This window comes from Microtus oregoni, unplaced genomic scaffold (genome assembly GCF_018167655.1).
Source record: "Microtus oregoni isolate MIOR12 unplaced genomic scaffold, Mior012 000002F_ref0000024, whole genome shotgun sequence".
Classification (NCBI taxonomy): Eukaryota; Metazoa; Chordata; class Mammalia; order Rodentia; family Cricetidae; genus Microtus; species Microtus oregoni.
Window position 1 is genome coordinate 64,624,431 of NW_024543061.1, and position 22,843 is coordinate 64,647,273.

The following is a 22,843-nucleotide window of genomic DNA, read 5'->3' on the forward strand; positions in this document are numbered from 1 at the left end:
CGAGACACAGAAGTCCTAGGAAAGAAAAATCGGAGATACCTAGAGATGGGGACCTACATCCTTGTAAGCCACAGTTAAGTGGTTTGGATATTTTGATACCCTTGGATCTCGAACCACGTAAGGACTGGGTTGCTTCAGAGAAATTGAATTATACATCAGGACCAAAATGAAATAAGGGGAGTAAGCTGCTGGGACACCCTAACTTGTGTGGGCAATTTTCTCTCCTACACCATCGATACTCTCATCCATGGTCTTGAACTCCCATCCCTTTCCACCCTGGCCAGAGTTGGGAACTCAAATGTCTGGCTGACTCAGAAATTCAGAACTGCTAGGGGGGTTAGAAATCATGGGGTCTGTTGAACCATCACATCCCGAAGAACTGGAGGTCTCCGCCCGCCCCCGCCCCCCAGTCGCTGCTGCCCTCCTCAACCTTGCTTGCACCTGGGACAAAAGCTGAGCTCGCAGTCTGGCAAGTGACGGGTTAAACTGTGCGTGGCCTACAGACGTGAAGAGGAGAGGCGGAGACCAAGCGGTCCTAGTCGTCCGCCGAACCCAGCCGAGCCCGGCCGAGCCCAGCCGAGCCCAGCCGAAGCGAGCATCTCCCGCCGCCACAGCCGCCGCCGCCGCCCCGCGCCCCGGGCGCCCGCCCCCCTCCGGCTCCAGCGCCTTGCTGCCAGGCAAACCTCCCGACCATGCCTGGCGCCCCACCCGCTTCTGCGACCCCCCAGCTCCGCGCAGCCCCGAGCGCCTGCAGTCGTCGCGCTGCTACGCCAGGCATGCAGGTGAGCGAGGGGGGACCCTACGCCCCCACCCGGAGAGAGCGGGCCCTGCCCTCTCCAGTGCCAGCTCCGCGCCCTTCGCCGCCCGCCCCTCCTGTTCTGGTCCCTCTTTCGGCTCCAGACACGAAGAGCTCCTTTTCCACTGTGCCCTCCATCCCTTCGCTGTCCCGACTCCATCCTACCCTCCTGGTGCAGCAATCAGCGTCTCCGCGGCTGCCTTCATCCCGCCTTTAGCTCATCCTGCAGATTCGGGCATCCTCCTGCCTCAGGTCCCCTTTCCGCTCTGGGTGCTCCCTCCGAATCCCATGGCACATTTTTGCCTCGTTTTCCCTACTCGCGCTGCTTTCCAGCCCTGTGGAGGGAGTGCAGGCCTGTGGGATTGGCGGGCTTGGGGGTTCTGCTAGGGATGGGGCCCTGTTCCCCCACCCCACCCCCGGTTCGTCTTCTGCGCACAACAGGTCGGTGAGGAGCGCGAAGGGGGTGGGGTGGCGCACCAGCTCGGGGACTGCGGACTTCCTGGAGGGGGTGACCAAGGGGTACGGGGTGTGTGTGAAGGGGCTGGAGTTGACATTGGTGGTGGGGGGATGTAGCAGGCGAAGGGGCAGGTGGATCCTGGAGTCCGCGGACCACTGGTGTCTCTGAGCCTTTATCCGCTCCACTGGTTCGCCTACCATTTCTTTCCCCCCTTCTCTAACCTTTTCTCACCGAGCCCCCAGGCCTATCTCTTATCCTTCCCTTCGCTTTCACCTGGCCTCCAGCTCTGTCTCCATATCCCTTTAAATTTCAAGAAACAATTCCTAACTCCTCCATCTTTGCTGTTCCATCCCCCACCACTCCGTTCCGTCTCTTCCTTTTCTGATTTCGCCTTCAACACCATTTTCTTTTCTATCTCAGTGACTTTCTCCTCCTCTCTGATCTCCATCTTTTCTTTTCCCTTCTACTCTCTTTGCTTCTGTACTGATAAGAGCCCTCCATCCTCCTCCCTTGCCTGTTCTCACTTTCTCCTCCTGCCCTCTTCTCCCTTTAGCGCCCTCTGAGATGTGGAGCCCCTGCTCCCCCTCCATCTCTTCCCAGCTGCTGTTCACCGTCCTTCCGACTCTTGGCCAGCCTTTTCCCTCTGCGCCCCACGCCTCTCACCCTTGTTGTCCACTACCCTAGTCCCTTCCCTGGCTTCTTCCTGAGCGTTCCACATGTCCCATATAGACTAGGAATCCAGAAGACTCAGGGCGTCACATGCTCTTTCTCTCTAGAGACCATAGACCCCTGAGACTCGCCACCCTCAGTTTGGAGACTGTGCACTTCCCTTTGGAACCAACCATCTAGACTCTCCTAGGACTTTGCCCAGAAGCAGCAGCTGAGGGGGTGGCTTCCTTCGAGCTCCACCTTCTTTCAGAACGCACCTATGTGCTTGGGTGGTTAAACACCAAGAGCAAAAATCATGTTCTCTAGTTTTTCTCCCACCTACCATTTTCTCCCATTTTTCTGAAAAGGCAGGTAGCTTCCGGGCTTCATCACCAGAGAAGTGCCCAGCACTACAAGAGGTGAGGGGGCTTCTAGCACTCCCCTCACACTCACTAAGATTGACTCCCCTTCCCTCCCCCACTCTCAAACTCCCTCCCTAGCGGTAGGTGCTCAGGGAATCACAAGGTTCTTGGCTCTAAATTAAGATCCAAGAAGCCTGAAGCTGTGGGCAGAGGAAGTGAGAAGGAAGCCAAAGAGGCAGGAGTAGACAGACACTGAGGCCAGGAGGTAGCAGGGACCCATCTGGGGTGTTGTAGGTGGGACTGGGGGCTACTGTAGGGAGCTTTCCCCTAAAAGGATGCTAAGAAGCAGTGGATATTGGGAAGCAGCAGCGTGGCTGGTAACTGGGCAGGGGGTGGGGCACGAAGAGGCAGAACTGGTGGATGGATGAGCTGGGAAAGGACACAGGGTAGGTTGGGCTGTGACACCCTCATTTTTCCTCCAGTAAAGGCCGAAAATCTGGGTCACAGCTGAGGAAGACCTCAGATACGGAGTGCAGAATGTGGTAAGTTTGGCCCAGCAGAGGGAGCTTGGAGACCACTTTCCCTGGGGGAATGGACCAACTTGGGGCCTCTGGAGGACTGGCCCCCTAGAAAGAGACGAAATGAAGTCAGGGACACACACTTACTTTAGCAGAGAAACCTGGAGGGAGGTACCCAGGATTTTGGAGTGAGTCTACCGTTTTCACACATGAGCCCACAATGGCCGGGGGCTCACCTGCTTTTTCTCCCTTCTTATAGGCCTGCTCCGCTGCTGTCCCAGCTCCTCCCTCTCTGGCCACTGCTGCTGCTACCCCTCTCACCGCCGGTTCAGGGCTCCTCCCCTCGGTCCCCACCAGCCCCAGCCCGTCCCCCCTGTGTCCGGGGTGGCCCCTCAGCCCCTCGCCATGTGTGTGTTTGGGAGCGGGCTCCTCCACCAAGCCGATCCCCACGGGTCCCAAGATCACGTCGGCAAGTTCTGCCAGGCACTGCACCTCCTGCCACCCCATCAGGCTTTGAGGAAGGGCCTCCCTCATCTCAGTACCCTTGGGCTATTGTGTGGGGTCCCACAGTCTCCAGGGAGGATGGAGGGGACCCCAACTCTGTCAATCCTGGATTTCTGCCCCTGGACTATGGTTTTGCAGCCCCACATGGGCTGGCTACCCCGCACCCCAACTCAGACTCAATGCGGGATGACGGAGATGGGCTCATCCTTGGGGAAACACCTGCTACCTTGAGGCCCTTCCTGTTTGGAGGGCGTGGAGAAGGTGAGTGAGCAAGGCTGGTAGGGATGTGAGGGATGGGGAGGGAGGCCTCATCTGTGAGTCTTTAGTATACACGCCAGGTTCTAGGCTGGCAAGGGTGCGTGCAGAGGTGGAGATGCCTCCCGCACTCTGAAGGAGTTTGGGTCCACTGTTGAAGACAGATGTGCAAACATGTGGTGATGAGTCAACATAATAAACACCCTAAGAGAAGCACGTACAGCATGTTGTTAGAAAAACAGAGAAGTGAGAGACTGTTTCACCCTGGGGATCACGCAGATCAAACAACTGCCACGTGAGATAAAACGGAATGGGTGTTCCAGGCAGAGGGAAGCCACGGAGGAGGAAGGTTGCTCGCTGCCAGGCCTTGTGTTAGCACATACTGTGCTGGATGGTGGCATAGGGTTGGGCCAGGGAAGATCATCTGATACCTCTACCTCCATTTCTATACACAGGAGGATAGTTCTCTCTGACCTTGGGCCTCATCACATATATGGTCATTGGTGTTTGGTACAAGTAATGTTTGGGAATGTAGAAGAGCTGAGGGCTCCGGAGGAAGTTGATAGGAGAAGAGGGAGAGTCCCGTGGCAGTCCTCAGCCACACCACACTTTGACCCTGCCTCAGGCCTCCCAACAGCTGTCTTCCGTCTTTATCAGGTGTGGACCCCCAGCTTTATGTCACAATCACCATATCCATCATCATTGTTCTTGTGGCTACAGGCATCATCTTCAAGTTCTGGTAAGTTGGGGGAGATGGTGGAAGGCTGGGAAAGGCCAGACAGAGGGCAAGGGCAAGGACAGCAGTTACACGGGAGTAGGAAATCACGGGGGACGGGAAGAGCTTGAAAAAAACTAACTGGAGTGGAGAACCAAGAGAAACCAGTGCAGATTCCTCCAGAAAAATGCAAGGGTAGCGGGAGGCTCTCCAGTCTCTCACTTCTCCAAGACAGAGAAAACTGAACCAGGTCTCAGAACCCTGTCTTAGGGCTCCTGTCCAGGAGGAAGTAGAGAACTTTGTACACATTTAATAGCAGGTCACATAGTCCTTCACTCTTTACTGAGAGAATCATTACACTCAGGTGTCCAAGTCAGTAGCTGACTTTGAAATTGAACTAAATGTCTGCCAGGTAGCTGCAGAGGAGAGAAAGGGCTCCTCTGGGCATTAGTGTGACAAGGGGCAGTTTGAAGGGGCTTTGTACTGCGGGGAGGAGGCCTGAAGCCTGTGGCTCTCCAAAACTGGTTTGGAGGGAAGCAGAAGGAATAGTTTGATGGGGGCATGGGCTCAGAGGACAGTTTCTGTACTGTGGAGAGTGGGAGGCACCAGGGAAGGAGGAGAAGCTGGGTTGACCAGAGGTGCTGGCCTAAGGATCTCTTTCCTTCTGATGCACAAGCTGGGACCGCAGCCAGAAGCGGCGCAGACCCTCAGGGCAGCAAGGTGCCCTGAGGCAGGAAGAGAGCCAGCAACCACTGACAGATTTATCCCCTGCTGGAGTCACTGTGCTGGGGGCCTTCGGGGACTCACCTACCCCCACCCCTGACCATGAGGAGCCCCGAGGGGGACCCCGGCCTGGGATGCCCCAACCCAAGGGGGCTCCAGCCTTCCAGTTGAACCGGTGAGGGCAGGGGCCAATGGGATGGGAGGGTGAGGGAAGGCAATTTAGGTCTCCAGACCTTTAGTGGGTCTTTCTGGGGTTGGTGGCTTCCCTACTGCAGTCCGTGAATCTACTTCCTGATCTGGCTCGCAGGCCTCCCTAGGGGAAGGGGACCCTTTCCTACCCCATGTCCTAGTCTCCTGCAACCCTTAATTTTAGCTCTGCCCTCTTCACCCTAAGTGCCCTCTGTCGTGAGCTCTTCCTTCCGCTTCAGCCTGCTCCTTGGTTCCTGACTATGCCCTTTCCCTCTTCCTCTCAGGATTCCTCTGGTGAATCTGTGATGCTCCCCCATGTTGGGGTGCTGCCAAGCGGGAGGCCAAGCGGCCGGCATAGCCACCATCCACTGAGGGTGGGGCAACTGTGGGGAACTGGGGCCATGGTGGGGGGCTCCCAGCTCCTGCTCTTGCACACCGCCTGGACCACTCACTTACCCCATGGGCAAGTCCAGTTGTTTGCCCTCCAGTAGTTGGGGTCCCCCATTCTCACCCTTGCACATTCACATGAAAGCCTTGCACATTGACCTCTGCCCTCCCAGGCCTCCACAGTCATGCTCAGCAGTCATGCTCTCCATGCTGCTCTTCTGCCCGCTCCCCACCCATGTCTGCTCAGCTGGCTCCTAGCTCTCTCCCTCTTGTTGCCCATGTCCCACTCCCTTTGCATTTTCTGTGCCATCTCAGACTGGGGACGTGCATTTCTGACCATTCCACGGCACAGTGTGCTCACTGCCTCAACACCCACTGGTCTAGTCTCTGTGGCCCTTGCATGCTGCCCTAGAGGTGGGTGGGAGGTGAGTTAGGGGCTCTAGTGCCGTCTGCCATGGCCCCGTCTCATTCCATGTCTCACTGTCCTTCTATCCCATTCCAAGGGCACTGACTTTGAGGGCTCCCCCATCGGAATGGAGGTACTGAGGCCCAATTGCTAAATTCTGTCATCCATCTGAAATACGGGGTTGGGAGTCACCTGCTGCACTACACGAGAAGGGACTCCCATGTCCTCCCTTCCCTCCCAAGTTCCTTGTCTTGTCTGTCCTGGCTGTTTGTGTGTATGTGTCTATGGAATTCAGAGCCCCCCAACAGGTCCTCCTTTCCCCACCTTTCCTTAAGCCCTCCTTAACTGTACCTAGGCTGCCAGGGACTGAAGCCAGCTGGTTCAAGGCCATTGGGAGCTCTGCCTCCACATCCACCCTTCTCTTCCTGGGTCCCCTCATGTCCCCCTCTTCCCTTCCCTTCCTCTTCCTCTTATCCTCTCCTCAGGTTCTTCCCTTCTTTCTCGTTTTTTTCCACCTCCCTTCTTCCTCTAACCTGGCTCCTATGCTGTGATATATATTTTTGTATTATCTCTTTCTTCTTGTGGTGATAATCTTGTGGGATGTAAGTTTCAAAATTTTCAAATAAAGCCTTTGCAAGATAATTAAGTCCCATTTTGCCTTATAACCCCCTTCCCCGCCCCTCCACGAGGACTGGCAGGAAGAATAGCAAACAAAGGGGAGACCAGGAACTTCATCAGACTAGACTGTCACCTGGCCTGCTCTACCTGAAGCTGGAGCCTGATGGATGTCTTAACTTGGGACAGAACGGGAGGAGCTGAAGGGTCCAGAGGAGGGAGGGCCTTGCAGGAGACACTGGAATCAGGAGTGTGGCTTGCTTGTTCCTTCTTAGCGAAGGTCAAGAGAGACCAAGAGAAAAGAGACAGAGTAAAGAGGAACATTTCTTAGGACAGGCAATGGGACAAGCCAGAAATGCGGCTGGTGGATGGGAGACAGGGTCTCTCACTCTCTAGTCCAGGCTGGCCAATACTAGATCCTCCCAACTTGCCTCCTGTGTGCTGGAATTATAGGCATGAGTCACCACGCAGGGCAAGACAGCTAAGGCAGAGAGGATAAAGGGTCAAAGGAGAGAAAGATGGAGAGGAGGGGAAAAATAAAAGATTGGGTGAGCCCCAGGAGAGAGGGCTCTCTACTTGGCTTACTTTCATCCTTGCTTCTTAACATGCCCCTACCTACAGCTGCCCGCCAAAAGCTATGCTGCACCAGATGCCCTGTGTGGTTAGCTCATTAGCTTTTCCATTCTGAGAAAGGCATTCGCTGGGGTGTGGGGGTGGAATCAAGGGGTGTGTCTGGGGAGGGAACACAGGCTGCCCAGCTGGGATCAGTCACCTCTGAGGTCCTGATTCTAGGTTTGGCTCTTCAGCAGCTCTAGTAAAGCCCACACATCAGCTTTTCAGCTGTTGCGAGGCTCAGTTGCTGTGGTAACCACCTAGGTCTTGCTCCCCCCCCCCCCATCTGTGCCTCACCTGCTCCCTGGAAATGGGCAACCACAGGGAAGTAGGTGGCAATATAGTATCCAAGAGGGCAGTGTGGGCTGCCTGGACTGTACCTGCCTCCATGAGTTTTATCTTTGATATAAATAGGAAGTGTGTGCGTGCGTGTGTGTTGGTAGGTGTGCTTTAGATGCTGAGGAGCTGTACTGCCTATTGAGGGAAGTGTGTCTGAACCCCTAAAGCACATGAGTGTGGAGAGGACAGACTGCTCCAGAGGAAAGCAGCCCCAGGCCAGAATAATGAAGCAACCAGCAGAGGTGAGAGGTCCAGGCTTCTGAGGAGGGCTGTCACACAGTGCACCCAGAGAACCCAGAGGGAGCTGAGCTGGAGGAAACTGAAGGTGCAGGGTGAGGTGCTGACAGGGTGGGCTAGAGAAGGGCTCTGGGGAAGGTGAAGGAAGCCTCCTTAACCTTTGCAGCTTTTCCCACAGGGCTGGGAGCCCTTGCCAGAAGAGAGTGGGGGGAAAGAGCATTTGGTGCCGAAGGGCAAGAAACTGTTTGGAGGGCTCCTGGGGCTCTCACCTTCAACAACTCTTTAGAGGGACAGTGTGACCCTGTGGCTCATCCATATGCAAAAGGCACACATGAAGTCCCCTAATGAAGGAATTAATTGCTCTCTGATTAGACTGCAGTTCTCCTAAATTTAAATAAATTAAACACACCATTAAAGATACTGGAAATCTCACCTGTTCTCTTCCCTCAGTGTCCTCTCCCCATGGAAAGGCAGGAGGCTGAAAGATGGGAGAATGGCAATCCGGATGTGTGGATTGCCTCCAGTTGTGCTGGACTGGGTCGGTGCTAACCAGGACACCATATGGGGTCTGGGGAGCACACTTGAATTTTCCTTTCCTAAAACTCAGTGACTCGGGTCCTCAAGTCCTTGAGGCTGTGGGTAACAGAGTTATAGAGGGGAAAGTAAACAAGGGTCAAACTGCTCTTTTGAAAATTTTGTCAAGTCTACATGTCACAAGCCTGACCGGAGGCGTCGACTCTCCTATCACCAAACTCTTTGTTGAGGGGTACATCAAATGACTCAGCCAAGGTTCTCCCGGGCATACTTCTGGAATGCTTACCATTGGGCACATACCAAAGAAGGGGATGGGGAAGCCCTTGGGAGGAGGGATCTCCTAGCAGAGATCAGGGTGTGGAAATGATTCAAGATGGAAACTGTGCCAGCTGGAGAACCCAGGCTAAAATTAACAGCCCTCCTCCCCACCATTTCCCAGATTTACTGCATCAAAGCTTTGTTCCAAGGACTTAAAAGTTGCTCCTTACAGCAAAGACAGGAGGGGCTGCCTGAGGCATGAGGGCTTGAATGTGTACAGGAGGCAGAGCTGGAGAACCAGGACTTTAGGGAATTACTATTTTGTTTCCATTCTTTTCCTCTCCTCCCTTCTACCTTTTTCCTTTCACCTTCTCTTTTGGAGGCAGAGTCTTTTCTACATAACTCAGGCTGGCCTGCCTATAATTTTTTTTTTTTTTGTCTTTTTGGGACAGGAATTATCATAGCTTTGGGGTCTTTCCTGGAACTCCCTCTGTAAACCACAGTGGCCTCAAACTCAGAAATCTGCCTGTCTCTACCTCCCAAGTGCTGGGATTAAAGGTGTGTGCCACCTCTGCCTCACCTACCTATAATTCTTAATCCTGACACAGCTTCTTTTTATTTTTATTTTTTTTTTATTTTTTGGTTTTTCGAGACAGGGTTTCTCTGTGGTTTTGGAGCCTGTCCTGGAACTAGCTCTTGTAGACCAGGCTGGTCTCGAACTCAAAGAGATCCGCCTGCCTCTGCCTCCCGAGTGCTGGGATTAAAGGCGTGCGCCACCACCGACCGGCTCTGACACAGCTTCTTGAAAGCTGGGATTTCAAGTACATGACAACTGGGCCACTTAAACTCTTATCCTGTTAATTTGCCACTGAAATCAACACAGACTGAGTGTTGGGCTCAACATTGTGATACAGGAAGAAACACTGCGTGGTGGCTCACCCCTAATCCCAGCGCTTGGGCAATTAGGAGTTCAAGGTCATTTTACCAATGTGGTAAATTTGAGATCAGTGTGAGCTTAGTGAGGCCAACTCAAAAACACCAGACAGGCAGACACCACCACCACAATGTTGCTGGGGAGATGTGAGTCTGATGGCTCAGATTTGTAACTCCAGCACTGTGTGTTTGTGTGTGTGTGTGTGGGGGGGGGGCTCAATGACCAGTCGATGTGGTTGAATTGGTGAGCTTTAGGTGGTGGTTAACTTAGAGACCCCACCTCAAAAAAATGAGCACAGGGATTAAAGAAGACATTTGATAATGACCTCTGGCCTCCACTTACACCACAAATACACAAAAACTCAAACCAAAACAAATAAAAGGTGTGGTGGCTCATGTCTGTAATCCAGCACTGAGAGAGCTGAAGGCAGCAGGATTGGGGGTTCAAAGTTATCCTGGCAAGTTTGTGGCCAGCCTAGGCTACAAGAGATTCTGTTTCAAAAAGTAGACAAGACCACCTGGTCAACCTGATCCCAGGCTAAGACCTAACAAACTAACTAACTAGTATATTAAGGTATGGTTTATTATTGCTGGCTGTGACTTTGGAGGGGGGGAAGAGTCACTTAGTCCCACTTTAACTATCTGTAGAATAAGATTGTAGTTAATTTTGCTTTCTCACCGAGGAAACTCAATTCTGCATTAGCCAAAACAGACCTAAGCTCAGAGACTCTAGCCAGATCATGCTGTTTGGCCTTGTGGCTACATAGATTTACTAAATAAATAAATGTATTGTCTTAAATATTAAAGATTCGTTCCAGGTTTGGTACTGAGATGGATTTCTGGTAATCATGTCCTTTAATCACACCACCCAACTGAAGCAGAGGAAGCTGGTACAGGAGACCCACAAGAACCTGTAGAACAAAGAAAATTAGTAACATTTATAGCCTTTAGAGGGTAGGGCATCTCAGAGCCTAGGAGGTTAGTGAAGGAAGCAGATGGGATATAAGCAAGCATTCAGGAAGTTATCCCATTGTCCCATCCCACCTCGGAGCTGTTACAGGCCAGCAGTGTAGCAGCTTAGGGAGGGTACAAGATAGGATAGAAGGTAACTTAACACTTAACTAGATACTTAACAGAATCTAGTGTGAACAGTTTCTTCCCTGACAATCTCACTAGAGAACCAGATATACAAATTAGTTAAAATTAACAGTATAAACTATAGACTAAGGGAGGCTTGAAATTCCATCACATAGGAGATTAGAAATCCATTTAGAAAGTGGATTTAGGATTCAAGGTCAGCATGAACTGTACCTGCGCAAGACCCTGTTTCAAAGACATAGCTGGGCGGGCAGCGGTGGTGCACGCCTTCAATCCCAGCACTTGAGAGGCAGAAGCAGGTGGATTTCTGTGAGTTCAAAGCCAGCCTGGACTAAGGATAGAATTCCAGGACAGCCAGGGCTACACAGAGAAACCTTGTCTTGAAAAACAAAAACAAAGATAAAGACACGCTGTAAATGCTACAAAATTTTAAATGAAACTTTGGGTTGAAGCAATTGGGGAAGATCTCCTGGAGTAGTTCATAATCAATTGCGCATTTACACAACAAACGTTTACTCAACAGCTTAAGTTCTGGGATCTGTTGATACTTAACAGGGAGCAATTCAAAGTCCTAGCCCTGATGAAGCTGGGAGGAGGTACGCCTGAGTGTAGTGTGGGTGGAGGCAACAAGAAAAGACCAAAGCAAAGATAAGAGTATCGGCGTAGTCACAGGAAGACGGTTGAATTTTCAGGGATCTCAAACAACTATGGACACATTCTTACCTTTTCTTGACTATTCAAAGCACTGAGGCATTCCCCACCCTAGCTCAGCAAAGGGACCCTCGTGAAGATTCAAGAAAAAAAAGTCAATTAACTTCCTACACAGCCGATTACACCCAGAAATGAACCGTGACCCCTGTCTTTTAAGAATCCGTACCGTCTCTACTGGGGACCGAAGGGACGGCTCAGCAGTAAGGAGTGCTTGTTGCTCTACCGGAGGACCTGAGGTTCGGTTCAGCACCTAGGCAGGGAAGCTCAAAGCTGTCTGTTACTCCAGGGGGCTGCTGAGGGCACCCGCACACACCTACACGGATTTATACACACAAATAAAAATAAACCTAGAAAAGGGAGAACCTAAACTGTCTTTACTGCCTTGATGCATAATTCATGAACCTGATCAGCTCCCACGCTACCACTTCCCCAGAAGTCTCTTCCGGAAGCCCGGGACCGCTCTTCGAATGCTCAGCTTCAGCTAACAAAACCCGCCTTCACTTCCGCTGGGGCGTCACATCTACCGAACGCTCCGCACGTTCATGGGAAGGAGCCACTTCCGCCCTTACTTGTCGTAACTTCTGCCCTCAGGATCCCGGAGCCCTTAGCAGCGCCGGAAGTATTCAAGGCGCTCCCGGAAGTGACTCGGCCTTTGAACTCTTTCTCTCCCCCCCCCCCACTTTCCTGCTACCACCCTCCCTTTGCTATTTCCCTCCCTCCCCCCCCCTTTTTCGTTTCCGGCTCTCCCGCCTTCTCCGCGAAACGACTCCTCACTGAGGCTGTGTGTGGGGGGGGGGAAGGTGGGCGTGGAGGAATCGGGGTTCCCGGGAGCACGAGCCGCAGCACCACTTCCGGGTGAGTGTTCAGGCGGGAGGGCGGGAGGGCGGGGGGCCACACACTGCCTCGCGCCCCCGCCCCGCGGGTGTCTCGCGCGCAGCTCTGCGAGTGTGGAGATCCGTCTGGCGCCTGCAGTGCATGCCCGCGCACCCCGCCTTTCGTTCCCCGTTCCGCGCCCCGCGGGTCCTCCCACTCCCTCGGCTCCCTCCATTCCCTGCAAACGCCGCCCCTCCCGCGCGCTGGCTCAGGCGCTGGCGCCGCCGCCGCCGCCGTCGCCGGGTGAGTCTCGCGCCGCTGCAGTCGGCGCGCGCCAAGCTCCTCGCTCCTCCCCCTCCCCTTTTCCTTGGGCGAGCGAGCGGGCGGGCGGGGTGGGGGGGGTGGTCCACGATGTGACTGCAAGTGTGTCTGTCCCGGAACCGGAAGTGGTTGTGGAGGAGCGGGCGATGAGGAGGAATGGGGGGGTTTAGGGGGCGGGTGCCTGTCTGGTGGGTGGCAGAGTTCAGCTCCCTGGAGGGGTGAAGGAGGGACGTCCCAAGGACCGGCCTTTGAGGACGGAGTGGGAGTTGACATCGGGAGGAAGGACCCAGTTGGGTGTCTCAGGGGTGCGAAGGTTTTAGGGGGACAGCTGGGGGTCTCCAGTCTAGAGACCACTGAAGGTTGAAGGAGGTACTACTTGGCACAACGCCTTGGGTAGGCAGGGGGCGAAGTCCCCACAGAAGTGGAGTGGGTGGGCGAGGCCAGAGGAAGTGGCTGGGCCTGAACTTGGCACTGTGCCTGACACAAGGGCTTGGGCATCCCCCTACCCTCAGCGTTGCTCTCTGAACCACTTCTCAGGAGCAGGAGCCTCCTTCATGTCCTCCGTTCTCTGACTCCCTGTTACTCTTAGCTCTGAGGAATGAAGATTAAGTGTCCGAGCCTAGGAGTGAAACCCAAATGCTGGTGATAGCATTCATCTTAGTTTTGGGGAACTGGTTTTATTTCCCCTCTATCCACGTAGTGGGTGGCACTGGGTGCCTGTCCTTCCATCCTTGGATTGTTGCTGGGGAAGCTGCCTGCTTTCTAGATTGCTGACAGTCAAAGAACTTCTGAGGTTCTGTGCAGTTCTCTGGTGGCCTCCGCTTACTGGCCTCTGTAACCTAGAGAATTTGTTTCCAGAAAGTTCAGGAGCCCTGGAAAGGAGAAGGAATAAGACGGCAGGAGGAAGAGAGAGAGAGGGTAAGACGATCTTGGGTTAATGATTTGGGAGGAGGTGGGATCATAGTCAAATGTGATTTTTTTGTTCGTTTGGTTTTGTTTTTTTTCCTTAACAATGTGACAGAATTATTGGAGTGATCAACACTTGTGGTACTGGTGTTTGCTGTTAGACCATAAAAAAAAGTGCCTTTTCTATTTATTATGGTGCCCGGAAAGTTTTTGTATAAAAAGGCAACACTGTACCTTTGCCGCCTTCCGTTACCACTGGTTCTCATCAGGAGTGAAATGACCAGGTGAGACCACGAGTGGACTTGCATTTTGTCTGCTGTGGAGACATAAGGACGCCGATGGCAAGGACCGTCTTTATGGTGTAGCCTCCAGAAACAAGAAGAGCCAAGTGTGGAGAGCATTTCCCACTCTTGGTGGCTAGTGGAGTGTTTGCTTGTCTCTTGGATGATGAGACAGTAAATGGGATTGTTTGAATCTGAGGTGTCAGGGGAAGTTTCGGGGGAACACCGCTTCTAGCTTAGTTTGAAAGAAAAGGGATAAAATTATATGATGTCCTAGTAGTAGTCAGGGAAAATCAAAATATGAGACCTGATGGTAAATAATGTATTTTAGTTTTTGGAGACAAGATTTTGTTATGTAGCATTGACTAGCATGGAACTCCCTAAGTAAACCAGATTGACCTCAGACTTGAGGTGACCCTTCTGCATCTGCTACCCAGGTGCTGGGACTGTCAGGCATATGCCATTATGCATGACAGGAAGTAAGGTTCTTTAGCCTTTAATCCCATCATGGGGGGTGGGGGCGCAGAGGCAGGTGGATATCTGTGAGAGTTCGAGGCCAGCCTGGTTTACAGAGCGAGTTCCAGGACAGGCTCTAAAGCTACAGAGAAACCCTGTCTTGAAAAACCAGCCAACAAACAAAAACCCAGTAGGGGCTTGAGAGATGGTTCAGCAGTTAAGAACAGTGGTGGCTCTTTTGTCCTAAGTTCAATTCCCAGTGCCCACATGACAGCTGACAACATGGGCTCCTGTGCCCGCTTCTGGTGTGCAGGTGAAACACCTATGTACCTAAAATAAATACATCTTTAAAAGCAATACAGAGGGGGGGCTGGAGAGATAGCTCAGAGGTTAAGGGCACTGACTGCTCTTCCAGAGGTCCCGAGTTCAATTCCCAGCAACCACATGGTGGCTCACAGCCATCTGTAGTGAGATCTGGCGCCCTCTTCTGGTCTGCAAGTATACATGGAAGGAATGTTGTGTACACATAAATAAATCTTAAAAAAAAAAAAGGAATTGTTTAAAAAAAAAAAGCAATACAGAGGGCTGTAATTCAGTTAGTAAAGTGCTTGTCATACAAGCATAAAGACCTGGGTTTGATCCCCAGAATCTGTGTAAGAAAGCTGGGCATGGTAGGCCTAGCACTGGGGAGGCAGAGAGAGGTGGATCTCTGGGGTTTACTGGCTCGTCGGCGCAGCAGAATTGGTGAGGCCTTGGTCAGTGAGACACCCAGCATCCAAAAATAGAGTGGGTGGCACCTGAGTAATGACACCTGAGGTTGTCCTCTGGCCTTGCTTCACAGGCATCAACGTGTGCACCTTCATAAACACACACAGAAGATAAAATAGCAAGGACCGGAAACTCTGGGTCCTCACCTTGGCAGTAAAATCTGAGTTTTGAAGGCCACGACACCTTGCCCTTCGGATGGTCGGAAACACTGCAGATAGTGGGTGGAGGGACAAAGCTTTAGTGCAGGAGTGCTTGCCCCTTTGTTAGCGTCTCCTGTTGAAATAAGGAATCTTTTGAATTCTTTTTTGAGCTTATATTTTATATCTGTTTTGTGTATGTTGAAATCATATTGAGATCAGAACAACTTGAGGGAGTTGACTCTCCTGTCTGATTCTGAGGATTGAACTCAAGTCATTAGGCCTGCTAGCGGTCTACCTTCGCTGCTGAGCTGTCCCCACAGCTCTCTTTTTATACTTGATTTTTAAAGGCGGGGTCTTTTTTCTTTTTCTTTTTTGTTTTTTTGTTTTGTTTTGTTTTTCAAGAGACACGGTTACTCTGTAGTGGTATCGTACGCCACCACTGCCTGGCTAAAATGGGTCTTGTCTGGAGGTGGTGGCACATACTTTTAATCCCAGCACTCGTGGACAGAGGTAGGCAAATCTTTTAAACTATAGGCCAGCCTGGTCTACAGAGTGATTATTAATAGAGAAACCCTATCCTGGAAAAAAAAAATAGTCTGTTATGTTGCCTAAGATGACCTCAAACTCACTTTGTAGCTGAGCAATACCTTGAGCTTTTGATCTTTTTGCTTCCACCTGAATGCTGGGGTCAGCAATTTTACCTCACCTAGGTTTATGTAGTGCTGGGCATCAAACCCAGGACATTATGCATGCTGGGTAAGCCTTTCCCCTACTGACCAATCACCAGACTGAGTTGGATACTGGAAAGAAAAGTTCTAATTCAATCATGATAGTTTTGGAATTTTGGGTTTTTTTGTTTTCTGAGACAAGGTTTCACTGTAGTTCTAGAGCCTGTCCTGGCACTAGCTCTTGTAGAGCAGGCTGGTCTCACACTCACAGAGATCCACCTGCCTCTGCCTCCTGAGTGCTGGGATTAAAGGTGTGCGCCACCACCACCCGGCTTGGGGTTTTTGTTTTTGTTTTGTTTTTACTTACTTTCTCTGGACTTAGACTTCCTTTCTTTTTTTTTTTTTAATATTTATTTATTTATTATGTATACAATATTCTGTCTGTGTGTATGCCTGCAGGCCAGAAGAGGGCACCAGACCCCATACAGATGGTTGTGAGCCACCATGTGGTTGCTGGGAATTGAACTCAGGACCTTTGGAAGAGCAGGCAGTGCTCTTAACCTCTGAGCCATCTCTCCAGCCCTAGACTTCCTTTCTTATTAACAAAATAGTTGAAGCTTAATAGAGTAGCAGAGTTGAAGCTCCTTTAATCTGGAGGCTTTCTTGTTAATTACTTTTCCTTGTTCTCTGGGGTTATAAAAGAAGTCTTCTACTTTCTTCCACTTTCTAAAGTAAAGCCAGTTCTTTTCAAATTCTTTCTTTCTTTTTTTTTTTTTTTTGAGACATGGTCTCACTGTAGATTGGTCTTTTGCATGTAGGAGTAGTGGTAGGGAGTGAAAGAAAATGTTTATGGGTGCGTATGTCATGGTGCAAGGATAGTGGTCAGATACCAACCTGTGGATGTCGGTTTTTTCTTCTCCCCTGCGTGTTCGGAGGATCAAATTCAGGTTATTAGGCTTGGTGGCAATCACCTTTGTCTGCTGAGCCAGCTTGACAGCTTCAGATTGGTCTGAAATCATAATCTCCCTGCCCCAACTTCCGGAACCCTGGATTGCAGCATGCACCACCACACCTGACTCTTTTTTTTCTTCCTTTCATTTTTTTAGTGTGCATGGTTGTTTTGCTGGCATGTATATCTGTGCACCTTGTACATGCCTAGTGGCCCTGCGGGCCAGAAGAGGGCGTTGAATCTCCTGAAACTGGAGTTACAGATGGTTTTGAGCTGCCATGTGAATGCTGAAATTTGAACCTAAGCAAGGGTATCTAATGCTTTTAACTACTGAGCAATCAATCCCTCCTGCTCTTTATTTATTTGTATGTATATATCTAATTATCTAGATTTGAATGAGGCTAGTTTTTTTTCTTTTTTTTTTTTTAATATTTATTTATTATGTATACAATATTCTGTCTGTATGTATGTCTGCAGGCCAGAAGAGGGCACCAGACCTCATTCCAGATGGTTGTGAGCCACCATGTGGTTGCTGGGAATTGAACTCAGGACCTTTGGAAGAGCAGGCAATGCTCTTAACCACTGAGCCATCTCTCCAGCCCCCTTTTTTTTTTGGTTTTTCGAGACAGGGTTTCACTATGGCTTTGGAGCCTGTCTTGGAACTAGCTCTGTAGACCAGGCTGGTCTCGAACTCACAGAGATCCGCCTGCCTCTGCCTCCCGAGTGCTGGGATTAAAGGCGTGCGCCAACATCGCCCGGCAGACTAGGCTAGTTTTAAACTTACCAAGATCCTCCTGCTTTTGTCTCCTGAGTGATGGCTTCAAAAGCTACCACACTAAGCTGTATTCTGTTTTTGTTTTTATTTATTTTCATTTTTGTTATTCAAGGACACGGTTTCTCAGTGTAACAGTCCTGGTTGTTCTGGAACTCACTTTGTAGACCAGGTTGACCTCAAACTCAGAGATTTGCCTGCCTCAGCCTCCCTAGTGCTGGGATCAAAGGCGTGCACCACCACCCTCTACTTTTTTGTTTTAAATGCATCAGTACAATTAAAACTGGTTGGAAATACTCTGTGTCGAGGTGGCCCCCATTCTATCAGTGATTTCTTTAGGTTGTTGGAATGTTGCATAGTTTGGGGAGATTTCCTCTGTGATAGATGAGGAGGGAAAGTGAGTGCTTAAATGCCAGGTCAACTAGAATTTGAGTGTTGTGGCTCTGGGGCACCATTTGCATTGTACTGTAGCCATTACCTTCATTCATGGCTTTCCAGCTGACCTCAAGCCAAGGAATACATGGATTTAGGATAACTTATCAGGAGAAGGATAGCATAGATAGCTTTTTTTATATATGTATTGTGTATGTCTGTGTGTGCGCGCACACACAAATGTGAGAGATAGCATGCATGCAGAGGTCAGAACAGCACAGAGGAGTTGATTCTTTTCCTTCCCATGTTTGTTCTGGGGATGGAACTAAGGTTATTGGCCTTGGCAGCAAGCACCTTCATCTGCTAAAACATGTTACCTCGTCTGTAGTTTTTTTTTTTTTTTTTTTTTTTTTTTTGGTTTTTCGAGACAGGGTTTCTCTGTGGCTTTGGAGCCTGTCCTGGAACTAGCTCTCTAGACCAGGCTGGTCTCGAACTCACAGAGATCCGCCTACCTCTGCCTCCCGAGTGCTGGGATTAAAGGCGTGCGCCACCATCGCCGGGCCTCGTCTGTAGTTTTTGAGACAGGGTTACATTTGGTACCTAGATTGGCATGAAACTAGGTAGGGCAGGAGCCCAGCTCTAACTCACATAACAGTTCTCCAGTCTCAGCCTCTCAAGTGCTTAGATCATAGGCAGAGCTACTATGTCCCACAAATGATAGCATTTTCCTTACCTGTCATTTTACAACTATTTATGCTTTGTGAGCAGTAGTTCTTATGTGCCTGATTTTGGGCTGTCCTATTTATTGCAAATGTCTTACCATGGATCCTTGGCTGGAAATGCGGAGACCAAGCTGGCCTTGAACTCAAAATAAGAGACTGTCTTGCCTCTGCCTCCCCAATACTGGGATTAAAGGCCTGTGCCATGATGACTGATTGGTTTGGTTGGGGGTTTTATTTATTTACTTTTTAAATTTTATCACATTTTTTTTCATGGAGAGGGGATGCACCATAGAGCACACATGCAATTCAGCATATTCTGTGATTGTTCACGCTCTACTATGTGAGTCCTAGGGACTGAACTCAAGTTATCAGGCTTGGCAGTAAATGCCATTACTCTCTGACCTCTGTTACTTTAATATTTTTGTTTGTTTGTTTTGTTTAGTTAAAAAGCATTTGCCATGCAGTGGTGGCGCACACCTTTAATTCCATCACTCATGAGGTATAGGCAGACTGTGAATTTAAGGCCAGCCTGGTGTGCTGAGCTAGTTCCAGGACAGGCTCCATACTGAAGTCCCAACACTTGGAAGGTGGAGACAGTAGAATCTCTACGAGCTTGAGACCAGCCTGGTCTTTAGAGTGCGTTCTAGGACAGCCAGGCCTATACAAGAGAAATCCTGTCTCAGAAAACAAAAACAAAAAAGTTATTTAATATATATGAGTATTTTGCCCACACGCATGTATTTGTACCATGTGTGTGCCTGGTGTATCAGAAGATGGGGTATGGATGGTTAAACTACTGTGTAGGAACTAGGCACTGGACCTGGGGCTTTTGTAAGAACAAGTACTCTTAGTTTCTGAGTCATCTCTTCCGCCCTGGCTCTGTTACTTTAAAAAATAGGGGTTTTTGTTTTGTTTGAGACAAGGTTTCACCTATCCCAGGCTCGCCGGGCTGTTTAGAATCACGGATAACCTTGACCTTCTGTTCCTCCTTCGAATTTCCAAGCTCTGGAATTACAGGTATATTCTGCCACACCCAGTTGATAGTGCTGGGATCCAGCACAGGTTTCCCGCCTGCTATGCAAGTACTCTGCCTACTGAGCTATACATCTCCAGCCTTGTTTTTAATTATTGTTTTTAATTTACTCTTTTGAGGTAGGGTCTCATGTATCCCAGGCTGACTTCAAACCTGTTATGTAAACTAGGGTGGCCTTGAATTTTTTTTTTTAATTATGTGTTTGTGGTTATGTGTATGTAAGTACTCAGGCCAGAGGAATTGTACACACTAACAAAATACACCCCGGAGCTGGATTTAGAGGCAGTTGTGAGCCACCTACCATGAGTGCTAGGAACCAAACTTGGGTCCTCTGTAAAAGCAATATAAGCTCTTAACCATCAAGCCATCTTTCTTGCCCCCAACCATGAACTTCTTTTCTTGCTTCCACTTCCTAATTAGCCTCCTAATTGGTGCATAACTGTGTCTCTAAAAGGCCATTCCACCATTTAATCTGCTGCTCAGCATGGTGGGGAACATGGTAGACCAGTGGATCCCGTGAATGTGAGCCCACTGTCACAGTTCTCTGGCAGGAAGTTGAGTTCCTTGTTCAGAAACAGTGCTGTGTAGAGTATGTAGAGTACCATGACGGTAGACGAGGCACTCTGTAAGTCCACAGATGATACTTGGTTCAGAAGCACGAAAGGCAAATTGATGACCGAGTAAGTGTCTGTTCCAGTAAGGACAAAGAGGTTTTCTTTGCATGAAGAAAGCGCTCTGAGGGGCTGGAGAGATGGCTCAGAGGTTAAGAGCACTGGCTGCTCTTCCTGAGGTTCTGAGTTCAATTCCCAGCAACCACGTGGTGGCTCACAACATCTATAGTAAGATCTGGTGCCCTCTTCTGGTGTGCAGGTAGAATACTGTACACATAATAAACAAACAAAAGAAAGTGCTCTGACATAGTCATCCTGCCACCAGGTTGCTGGCTCATAGTCTCAGGAGTGGTGCCTGTGGTGAGCAGCAGCTATAGCCAGGTCAGCAGTGAGTGGAAGACCATGTGGTCAAGCCCACGCATAACTTCTATCCCTGCCACCTTGGCAACTTTGTTCTTGGGTCCATTGGGCAGTGACAGGGATGGTGGTAAGGGGGGAGCTTGCTGTCCACAGAATGGGTCATCCCATCTACTTGATTATTAGACGTCTCGGCTGAAGTCACCTTTTGATGAGCATTTGCTCATCACACAGTATTTTCACCTCCTTCACTTATTTGGAGAGATCTACTCACATACATCTTCCCATATGTCTTTCTTTCTTTTTTTTTTTTTGGTTTTTCGAGACAGGGTTTCTCTGTGGTTTAGGAGCCTGTCCTGGAACTAGCTCTTGTAGACCAGGCTGGTCTCGAACTCACAGAGATCCGCCTGCCTCTGCCTCCCGAGTGCTGGGATTAAAGGCGTGCGCCACCACCGCCCGGCTCCCATATGTCTTTCTTACTAATTTTCTAATCATGCTTTTTCCAAGTCCCTGACCATTCAGCTGGTCCATTGGCTACAGCCCATGACCATGTCTTCTACCTACAGTGAAGAATTGCCTTCAGGTTGTCCCAGAGAGGGGTTGTAATGCAACTGTCTACTTCTCGGTGCTCCCTGCATAGGATTTAGAACCATCAGTAAACCAGACTCTCTTTTTCTCTACCTCAATCAATTGCTCATAGGGTACACCTCATGAGACATAGTTGAATGACTGGAAGCAGAAGGCATTGCTATAAGAGAAGAGCTGAGGTATTTGGGCAACTTCTTGTGACTTGATTATGTCATCTATGCTGGGATTATAGGTTCTTGTGGGTTTGTTTTGTTTTTTGTTTTTACAGGACAGGGTTTCTCTGTTTGTTTGTTTGTTTGTTTGGTTTTTCGAGACAGGGTTTCTCTGTGGTTTTGGAGCCTGTCCTGGAACTAGCTCTTGTAGACCAGGCTGGTCTCGAACTCACAGAGATCCGCCTGTCTCTGCCTCCCGAGTGCTGGGATTAAAGGCGTGTGCCACCACCGCCCGGCAGGGTTTCTCTGTGTAACAGCCCTGGCCATCCTGGAACTGGCTCTGTAGACCAGGCTGGCCTTGAACTCAGAGATCCTTCGAGTGCTGGGATTAAGGTGGTGGGTTTGTTTAATTTTTAATAACTGTACGTCTGTGGACCTGGGTGTGCTGCTGTGCATGTGCAGAAGACAACATGTAGTTGTCAGTTCTCTCATCTTACTGTGTAGGAATATGGGGTCAAACTCAGATTGTCAGGCATAGCAAGTACCCTTACTGCTGAGCCATCTTTCTAGTCCTTGGCTGTTTGTTTTGTGTGAGATAGCAGTCTCCTGTATCCCAGACTGACCTTTGTGTAGCAAAGGAAGAGGATGGCCTTGAACTCCTGATCGCTGATCTCTGCCTCCCACAAGTGCTGCACACATAAGCGTGTGCCGTCACACTCCGCTCCAGAGTGAATTATGTTGGTATGTAAGTGAAATTTCATGAGAATATGATCTTGAGCTACATATCAATTTGCTGATATCAATAACTTTGTCTAGTATGGTTGCTCAAAGCTTTAATCCCAGCACTCAGGAGGCAGAGGCAAGTGGATCTCTATGAGTTTATGGTCATTCTGGTCTACATAATGAATTCTAGGCCAGCCAGGGCTACATAGAGAAACCCTATTTCAAAATTATAAAGCAGCCTTAAGTTTGGAGAGCTGGGGAGATGGCTCAGCAGTTACGAACACTTGCTGCTCTTGCAGAGGACCCAGATTAAATTCCCAGCATCCACATGGCAATTCACACCTGTTTGTAACTCCAGTTCCAGGTTCTTCAACATTGATATGAAGCATGTACATGGTACATATACATACATGAAGACAAACACTCATACACATAAAATAAAAAATAACTGGATGTTTCTCCTGCCTGCCAGTTCTCAAATAACCACTCAGAGTTTAGTTATATGTATATATTAATTATAAATGTTTGGCCAATGTCTCAGCTTATTACTAGCTATCTTATTACATTTAAATTAACCTATCTCTATTAATCTGTGTATGGGGTTTACCTGTGCTCTAGCATTTTGCATCTTGCTCTGGCTGCTGGTGTCTCTCAGACTCTGCCCTTCTTCACCTATATCTCTGCTTGGATTTCCTGCCTGACTCTTATACTATCTTGCCATAGGCCAAAGTAGCTTTATTTATCAACCAGTGAGAACAAAACATACAGTGCACAGGATCCCACCGCATGTGCGTATAGAGGACAGTGCATAAATAGTGGGCGTCTGTTCTGTCCTTCCACTGTTCTGGGGATTGAACTCAAGTCTTCAGACTTATGTGACTAGCACTGTGACAACAGAGCTATCTCCCAGCCTC

General features: G+C 49.7%; 2 protein-coding genes across 14 annotated transcripts in view; both read left to right on the forward strand.

Moving 5' to 3' along the window:
• Positions 1 to 536: 536 nt before the first annotated feature.
• LOC121434775 (PILR alpha associated neural protein) lies at positions 537 to 6,602 on the forward strand. 2 transcript variants are annotated; one of them, XM_041633753.1, is made up of 7 exons: positions 1,020 to 1,237; positions 2,270 to 2,320; positions 2,746 to 2,805; positions 3,041 to 3,546; positions 4,198 to 4,279; positions 4,932 to 5,153; positions 5,452 to 6,602. In XM_041633753.1, the coding sequence occupies exons 3-7, from the start codon at positions 2,801 to 2,803 to the stop codon at positions 5,471 to 5,473; spliced, it is 837 nt and encodes a 278-aa protein (XP_041489687.1). In that variant the 5' UTR covers positions 1,020 to 1,237; positions 2,270 to 2,320; positions 2,746 to 2,800; the 3' UTR covers positions 5,474 to 6,602. The 2 variants fall into 2 exon arrangements, with proteins under 2 accessions (XP_041489678.1, XP_041489687.1); XM_041633744.1 differs by lacking the exons at positions 1,020 to 1,237; positions 2,270 to 2,320 and adding an exon at positions 537 to 782.
• A 5,412-nt stretch (positions 6,603 to 12,014) lies between these two features.
• The window catches only part of Znf384 (zinc finger protein 384), a 32,756-nt gene continuing 21,927 nt past the window's right edge, over positions 12,015 to 22,843 (forward strand). For 9 of the 12 annotated variants that reach the window (XM_041637601.1, XM_041637573.1, XM_041637619.1 and 6 more), the window contains exons 1-2: positions 12,173 to 12,413; positions 13,290 to 13,349. The gene's annotated coding sequence lies outside the window, so the exon portion shown is untranslated. Of the gene's footprint in view, positions 12,153 to 12,172; positions 12,414 to 12,611; positions 12,825 to 13,289; positions 13,350 to 22,843 lie in introns of those variants that run through there. The other 3 variants (XM_041637610.1, XM_041637583.1, XM_041637593.1) reach the window with 2 other exon arrangements.

Excerpts from the sequence above, each read along its gene's own strand:
- LOC121434775 (XM_041633744.1), top strand. Across the intron at positions 3,547-4,197 it reads GTTTGGAGGGCGTGGAGAAG|GTGTGGACCCCCAGCTTTAT; the intron begins GTGAGTGAGCAA and ends CGTCTTTATCAG. Across the intron at positions 4,280-4,931 it reads GGCATCATCTTCAAGTTCTG|CTGGGACCGCAGCCAGAAGC; the intron begins GTAAGTTGGGGG and ends CTGATGCACAAG.